We start from the raw sequence: 9,269 nt of genomic DNA on the forward strand, positions 1-9,269 counted from the left end.
GGGCTTGCAAACCACAATTTGTTCTGCTGTTTTCTTTCTTTTACATCGGATGGACAATTGGGAAAGACATGCTACTGTTTGTTAGTTCATTGTATTTTCTATGTTATTCTGAAAAAACCTTAATAAAAACTATTGAAAACAGAATGATGTAATGTACAACATAGAGTGCAGGGGTCAGGAGTATGTAATGTACAATATAGAGTATATAGTGCAGGGGTCAGGAGTATGTAATGTACAATATAGAGTATATAGTGCAGGGGTCAGGGGTATGTAATGTACAACATTCAGTATATAGCGCAGGGGGTCAGGAGTAGGGATGCACCGAAATGAAATTATTGGCCAAAGCCGAATAATAATGAAATGCTTGGCCGAAGGCCGAATACCGAACGCGGTGTTTCGCATTTTTTCCATTTATTTTGCCAATTTTTAGGGGGCATGCTGATGGGCACATTTTATGTTAGGGGGCACGCTGATGGGCACATTTTATGTTAGGGGGCACTCTGATGGGCAAAACAAAACATTTAAATCAGCGTTGCTCTTAACATAAAATATACCCATTAGCGTGCCCCTTAAAATAAAATATGCCCATCAGAGTCCCCCTTAACATATAATATGCTCATCAGAGTGCCCCTTAACATAAAATATGCTCATCAGCATGTCCCTTAGCATAAAATAAGGGGCACGCTGATGGCCACATTTTATGTCAAGGGAGCACTCTGTTGGGCACATTTTTTTTCTTTTTTTTTTTTTTTAAGGGGCACTTTATAGGGCACTATAATGTAATGAGCATGGCAAGTGGCAACAACATATGGCAGTCTGCAAACTAATGCTTGTGCAGCTGCCAGCTACCGTATTCTCCCCCAAATGTGCTCAGCTCCACATCACATACCTGAACTGCAGCCAGAGCCAAAAGCTGCGAACAGGGGGGCGGGGCGTGGACCTAGTGTGAAGGAGCAGGGGGCGGGACGCGCGCGTGACGTCACACCCCCTACTCGCGGCCGGACAGGACACCGGCGGCGTGTGAGAAGGGAGCCGCGAGCCGCAATGAGGAAGGTGAGCGGTCAGGGCGGAAGCTGACATTGTTCGGCTCAAAATTATTCGGCCTTTTGACTTATTCGGCCGAACGCCGAAAGTGCTATTTTCTCTATTTTCGGCCGAATAATGTTCGGCCGCCGAATATTCGGTGCATCCCTAGTCAGGAGTATGTAATGTACAACATAGAGTATATAGTGCAGGGGTTAGGAGTATGTAATGTACAACATAGTGTATATAGTGCACGGGTCAGGAGTATGTAATGTACAACATAGAGTATATAGTGCAGGGGTCAGGAGTATGTAATGTACAACATAGAGTATATAGTGCAGGGGTCAGGAGTATGTAATGTACAACATAGATTATATAGTGCAGGGGTCAGGAGTATGTAATGTACAACATAGATTATATAGTGCAGGGGTCAGAAGTATGTATTGTACAACATAGAGTATATAGTGCAGGAGTCAGGAGCATGTAATTTACAACATAGGGTATATAGTGCAGGGGTAAGGAGTATGTAATGTACAATATAAGTTATACAGTGTAAGGGTCAGGACTTATAATAACGGTATTCAGTATTCAGTGGAAGCTTTAAATGTTTACTTGAGACAAGTTGCAGGAGTCCCACACCGCTGCCTCCCATCTCCTGAGACTGCACTCAGTGACTTGGGTCTGAGACTATACAGACATATCTCTCCACCCGGCACAGCCAGCAAACAACACAAGAAGTAACCCCGGGAGAATTGTTCTGTCAGAGATCTTACTAGACCAGGACATGAGGTAGAAGACCCAAAGCACATACCCCAGGTGCCTAGGTCTAGTAATACCAATGGTGAAATCATCATTTTGCTGCCAGCTGAACCCCAGAATCTCTATAAATGCAGTCTAGAGACTTAAATTGTGACTGAAGCATAGAGATGGAAGAATATCTGAGAGAAATACAGCAAGAAGAATGCCGGTCAGGAAAGTGACCAGGGTATTACAGGCTAAAATCACCCAGTCTTTGCCTTTCTCTGGACCAATCAGTGAGCAGTATGGGTGGAGGAATGTATTTAGTGTTAATGACCCACCTGTGCTGATCTCTGTAGGAGTGTCCTCCTCTATAAATGTCCCCGTTATTCCATCCTCCTCCATAGACTGCTGATCATCCCTCACATACGTCTCTTCTTCTTCTGCTTTAACCTCAAATTCTATATCGATTGGATCTCCACTCTAAACCAAGAAAATGAGAGAGAATATCATCTGTAAGATATAAGATTTATTATTGTGACATCATATAAAAATACACACATTGTCTCCATGAGTCTGTGTTTTATAATCTCTGTCTCACCAACCTTGTAACATTGACGGATGGTGTGACCTTCCTGTGTGGAATCCCGGGAATACAGAGGACGGGGACATCTCTCTGGTGGGTTCCTGTTATTAGGTGGCTCCATCATATCCTTGTGTCCTTCTGAAAACTCCATCACTCCATACGCCTCATCCTCCTCTTTATACTCTTCTTTAACATCAATATTATCATCCTTGAGGTTTCCACTCTGAATATATAATAAAACATTAATTGTAACAAACATGCTGTATATAAATCAGAACTACCAATCATTGTCACTCATCTACCTGATGATGGTGAGGGATGGTGTGACCTTCCTGTGTGGAATCCCGGGAATACAGAGGACGGGGACATCTCTCTGGTGGGTTTCTGTAGCTGGATGACTCCACCATGGTGTCCTGGTACAGATCTTTGTGTTCTTTTAGAAACTCTGACTCCTTCATCACCCCATCCTCATCATCCTCCTCTTTTATCTCTTCTTTAACTCCAACTTTAGAATCTCTCAGGTTTCCACTCTGAATATATAATAAAAATGACATCAATGGTAACAATGCAGATAATGTACAGATCCTAATGATACTATCAGTGATTGTTCCTCATCTACCTGATGATGGTGAGGGATGGTGTGACCTTCCTGTGTGGAATCCTGGGAATACAGAGGACGGGGACATCTCTCTGGTGGGTTCCCATTACTGGATCCATCTGTAGGAAACACACACACTGACTGAATACATTGTTTCTATGTGTTTATCAGATGATGGGGGATCTAGGTGGATCCTCCGTACTGCTCTCTCCTTTACAATAAAGTCTCCTCTTACCCGGTGATGTGAGGGGCGGCTGATTCTCCATCATGACGTCCTTGTAGAGATCCTTGTGTCCTTCTAAATACTCCCACTCCTCCATGGAGAAATAGACAGTGACATCCTGACACCTTATAGGAACCTGACACACACAATGATACAGTCACCATCCAGACACATCCCTTGTCTGTTACTGGATAATGTCCCAGAATTCCCAGCACCGCTCACCTCTCCTGTCAGCAGCTCCAACATCTTCTTGGTGACTTCTAGAATCTTCTGCATGTTGTGTCTCTCAGGATTTAGGGAGTCTCATGGAGGCACTGTGATGGTCATATGATCACCTGACTTCAGAGGAGGAAATCTCTGTATTGAGGAAACAATAGGAATACAATGTTAGAATCCCAGAATCCTCCTCACCTCTCCGGTCAGGTCTGTGTTTTATTAATAGAGATAAGAGTGATGTCATGTGACCTCCCAGAATCCTCCTCACCTCTCCGGTCAGCAGGTAGATGATCTCCAGGGTGAGGTTTAGTATTCCCTCAGTCATATGACCACGGTCCTCCTCCATCCTCATCATTGGTGCCATCACCTTTGAAGGTTTCCCTGTAGACAGATAATATTGATAACAGAGAATTATCTGGATTGGTATTGGTTGTACAATAAAAGGATGAGGATATCAGGGGGCAATATGAAGGTCAGAATGCATTTAGGCACTATGATCCCTAGTCGGAAAATACTAAATGTTGACAGTTTAGTGTTTGCTAAGATTCTGGCAGTTCGGGAGTCTTGTAAAATTTGGCCTTGTGGATCACAAATTCCATTTTTTATGTTGGGTGTGAGATGAGAATCAGGAAAAAGTTCAGGGAAAGCAACAGAGGAGCGCATCCAAGAGATGAAGCCGGGGTCACTACACAGAAAATCAATCCAAGGAAACAACAGGCAGGACAAGGAATAGCAAGAAGGAGCTCAGAGACAAATGAGAATATTGCTCAGCCAATAGGAGATTATCTCAGCATGACTTAAATAATGAAGGAGATGAGGGGGAGGGGAGGTGACCATAGATACATGGAAATTCAGCTGGTTCAGCAGGGATCGGTCACATTTCCATCCATGTGTGGTCACTGCCGGATAAAAGTCACTCCATCAGCGGCTGCAGCCAATAGCTTCATCACTCATCTGTGTATTCTGAGAGGGGAGGAGCGCCCCCCATTGTCAGAATGCAATAGTGCAGTGGGGAGGTTTCCCCGATACCCCTCCAATGTGTACATGGGGGAATCACTTCTGTTTTCACTCCTGTTGGCTGAACGATTAAACTGAACCATGTATGATCAGCTTTGGAAGCAAGATATATTATTCATCAACTGATCCCCATGAAGGGGTTGATCTAGGATTCCACACTATATATGTGTGTATCATCATCTGCTGGAGATAAAAGACGTCACAGTGACTATGGAGGAAGAGGACAGACATGACAGGGGGGGGGGGGGGGGTGGGGGGTTACTGGGTATAAATTGAAAATAAGATCTTATTACTTCCTCTGCTGCCTCTTCCAGTAATGTCTTCTCTTTATTTCCTCCTGACTCACCTCTCACCCAGAACTTCCTGTCTGTACCTGACATTACTTCCTGTTTATACCTGACTCCCTTCCTGCCTTCCATAGAGACTTCCTGTCTGGGTAGAAGTGAGATCACCACCTTGTGGATCTCAGAGGAACTGCAGCCCTGAGAAACGTCTCGTAGTGTGAACACGGCCTTGTGCTGTGTGTGTATGTACTGTATATCCTTATAGATGGGTCATCTCCACTCCCACCAAGGGGGATAGAAATATATTACTGCTCGGGGGGGGGGGGACATTTTGGCACCTTTGATTTTGCAGTAAAATTTATTGCAGATTTAGTCATGTAGAACATCTGTTATATGGATACAAAGAACTCCAGCCGAGAGTAAAGGGTGGAAATGGCTCCTGATCCCCAGATTTGGGCAATTATGTCACCAATATAAATGGAAAAAAACCTGCGCTATGTGTAACAACTCAAATACCTACAAAAATAACTTCTACCGGACTGCTGCTGTAACAAAGGTAAGTATTCCCTTTATCAACTAGAAGAGTATTATGTGTCACAGCGCTGTCCTATTGTGTGTGCACATAAATTATCACAAATACACTAAAATATGTGGATACATTCATATATAAAGTGCTAGGGGCTCAAAATAATATTCTCTGCAGATCTACTGCTTCCACTTTGCACCTACTTCATTGTTCTTATAATATTTGCTGCTATATTAAACAAAGTAAAAAATCTGTGCAAATTCATGTAATCATACAATATTTTGTGCTCAATATAGTGTTCTCTGCAAGTCCACTGCTCCCATTTGGCATCTACTTCAATTACCTTATTTTGCTAAAAATAAATGATTGTCCATTAATGAATAAAAAGTTGATAAGGTGTGAAAGTGCTCCGTGCTCCAAACTGTGCCAGCTGTAGTGTAGCCACGCCTTCTTGTACCTCTTACACATGTGATGATAAGGGCGCCCCCTTAGTAGTGCTTCCCCACTCACCAGAGCAATATGACTCCCAGCTTTTCAGCTATCAGAGTCACAAACATCCTTCACACTCTCCTCACCTCCGATGGCAAAGGAACTGGATCCTCCTCGCTCACTCCTGCAAGTCTGCTGTGCTTTCTGTCAGTCTCCCTCCTAGACTCGGCTTCCTCCTCCGACCGCTGTTCCAGCAGGAGCTCCGCTTTTCATACACACTCAGGGAGGAGAGAAAGGGGAAGGATATACAGTACATACACACACAGCACAAGGCCGTGTTCACACTACCAGACGGTTCTCAGGGCTGCAGTTCCTCTGAGCTCCACAAGGTGGTGATCTTACTTCTACCCAGACAGGAAGTCTCTATGGAATACAGACAGGAAGTATCTATGGAATACAGACAGGAAGTGATGTCAGATTCATACAGGACATTCCATTTGGAAGAACAGAGAGAGAAGACAATGCAGGAACTGTTGGCAGAGGAGGTAATACGTAGATTAACCCCTTCAGGGGGATCAGTTATTGAATAATATATCTTGCTTCTAAAGCTGGCCATACATGGTTCAGTTTTATCGTTCAGACAGCGGGCTGAGTGAAAAAAACTGAACCGATTCCCTCATCCACACATTGGAGGGGGATGGGGAAATTCTCCCCACTGCACTATTGTATTCTGACAATGGGGGGCGCTCCTCCACTCTCAGAATACACAGATCAGTGATGAAGCCATTGGCTGCAGCCACTGATTGAGAGCCTTTTATCCGGCAGTGACCACACATGGATGGAAATGTGACCGATCCCTGCTGAACCAGCTGAATTTCCATGTATCTATGGTCACCTTAAGTGACTTCCTCCCCTCCCCCTCATCTCTTGGATGCGCTCGTCTGTTCCTTGTCCCGACCTTTATCCTGATTCCTGGATCTCCTCCTCATCTCTCCTCCATATCCTCTTATACAGCATTTCTCCACACCTGCAGTGACCCTGGGGGGTGGAAACTTGGCACCAGCATGCAGAAAAATCCATCCCCACCATTAGAAGCTCTGGAGAAAATTGTCTGCTATTTACCCTCCGTTGCTCCACATATCACCTGCTCACATGAGAGCCTCATATAGAGGGCCCCTCAAATCTCTTTATCCAAATGTCCCTCCATTCAGGAGTCTATATGTCCTATGACATCACACTGACCTCACAGCTCCTCCCCCAAGGTCCCTCCATCTGGCTTTTTTTCCTCATGCTCTTAGGATGTGGGCGGACCTTTGGCATCCTCACTAGCAAAGTGGGACTGTTGGTCCTGCGTTGTATGTATTGATGTCAGAATGCCTGCAAAAAGCTTTTACCCTGCGTAGTGTGGGGGTCCTGTGGGGGTAAACTATACCTCAGCCTGAGGTGGGGCTTTAATCAAATGGAAACCTGAATGGTGGGGTGAGGAGGATTCTGGGAATTTTATTTGATTTTATTATTTGTGTTCAGATCTAGAGTTTTCCTCCTGTGAAGTCTGGAGATCATATGACCATCACATTGCCTCCACCTCCCTCCCTGATATAATAGAGAAATACAAAGAAGATTCTAGAAGTCACCAGAGAGATCATGGAGGAGAGGTGAGCGGTGCTGGGAATTCTGGGACATTATCCAGTAACAGACAAGGGATGTGTCTGGATGGTGACTGTATCATTGTGTGTGTCAGGTTCCTATAAGGTGTCAGGATATCACTGTCTATTTCTCCATGTAGGAGTGGGAGTATTTAGAAGGACACAAGGATCTCTACAAGGACGTCATGATGGAGAATCAGCCGCCCCTCACATCACCGGGTAAGAGGAGACTTTATTGTAAAGGAGAGAGCAGTACGGAGGCTCCACCTAGATCCCCCATCATCTGATAAACACATAGAAACAATGTATTCAGTCAGTGTGTGTGTTTCCTACAGATGGATCCAGTAATGGGAACCCACCAGAGAGATGTCCCCGTCCTCTGTATTCCCGGGATTCCACACAGGAAGGTCATCCCATCCCTCACCATCATCAGGTAGATGAGGAACAATCACTGATAGTATCATTAGGATCTGTACATTATCTGCATTGTTACCATTGATGTCATTTTTATTATATATTCAGAGTGGAAACCTGAGAGATTCTAAAGTTGAGGTTAAAGAAGAGATAAAAGAGGAGGATGATGAGGATGGGGTGATGAAGGAGTCAAAGTTTCTAAAAGAACACAAAGATCTGTACCAGGACACCATGGTGGAGTCATCCAGCTACAGAAACCCACCAGAGAGATGTCCCCGTCCTCTGTATTCCCAGGATTCCACACAGAAAGGTCACACCATCCCTTACCATCATCAGGTAGATGAGTGACAATTATTGGTAGTTCTGATTTATACATAGTATATTTGTTACAATGAATGTTTTATTATATATTCAGAGTGGAAACCTCGGGGATGATAATATTGATGTTAAAGAAGAGTATAAAGAGGAGGATGGGGAGTATGGAGTGATGGAGGAATTTTCAAAAGGACACAAGGATATGATGGAGCCACCTAATACCAGGAACCCACCAGAGAGATGTCCCCATCCTCTGTATTCCCGGGATTCCACACAGGAAGATGACACCATCCCTCAATGTTACAAGGTTGGTGAGACAGAGATTATAAAATTAAGAATGGATGTGGAACCGCGCTAATGTGAAAAAGAAATATGATGAATAATATTATAAATATGAAGAAATAAGCTGCAACTACAAGTGTGACAACACCCCAAAATCAAATAATATAAACAAGTCACACTGAGTGATAAAAATTATACAAATGTATAAAAATGTGAAAAAAAGTCTAAAACAGAAATGAAGAGTTCATAAATTCCAGTGTGCAAATAGTGAGTCAATCAAGTGGTTTGAACAAAAGAATCCACAACTTATGGGTATTCTGCTTACCAGAATCAGGTGAATATATTGCATAAATATTGATCACTCTCCGCCACGTATGATGAACCCGTGAATGGTTCAGATGCCGGAAAGAAATCCTATATGGAACTCTTGGTGTGGTATGGTGATGACGTCAAGGTCACTCAAGTGAAGGTGTGATGGTCATATGGGGTGATTAACCACTTTACCTCCGCCCACAGTAATATTACTGCGGCAGAGTGGCTCGTTATCGTCTGACGACGTAGTACTACGTCGTCAGACACTCCCCCTTCTGGGCGGCGCTTGCGCGCCGCCGGAGGCTCGCTCCCGCTGTTTTCATTCACAGCGGGAGTCGGGCCAGGGGAGGAGGCTCTGCCCTGATCGCCGGGGATCTAGTGTGGAGATCCGCCCGCCTGTGTAAACACAAGCGGACGGATCTCCATAGTGACAGGGAGTGACAGATCGGACTGTTCAGCATAGCTGGACATCCGATCTGTCCATGACTCACTCAGTCACCTCCCCCCCCCACACGTCAGTAAGCACCAGGCATACATTAACCCCTCCCTCTCCAATAAAATTAACCCCTTCCCTGCCAGTGTCATTTTTACAGTAACAGTGCATATTTATAGCACTGATTACTGCAGTAATGTCACTGGTACCCCCAAAAGTGTCAAAAA

General features: G+C 44.4%; 1 protein-coding gene across 1 annotated transcript in view; it reads right to left on the reverse strand.

The window, feature by feature from the left end:
• LOC309550260 (uncharacterized protein) overlaps positions 1-9,269 on the reverse strand; it is a gene marked incomplete at both ends in the record, with an annotated part of 1,652,360 nt that overhangs the window by 1,406,656 nt on the left and 236,435 nt on the right. The window contains one exon of the mRNA XM_082250668.1: positions 2,650-2,877. Coding sequence (XP_082106794.1) covers positions 2,650-2,877 — 228 coding nt within the window. The remainder of the gene's footprint in view (positions 1-2,649; positions 2,878-9,269) is intronic.

The sequence above is a fragment of the Pelophylax lessonae genome (genome assembly GCF_965119305.1).
Source record: "Pelophylax lessonae genome assembly, chromosome: 3".
Classification (NCBI taxonomy): Eukaryota; Metazoa; Chordata; class Amphibia; order Anura; family Ranidae; genus Pelophylax; species Pelophylax lessonae.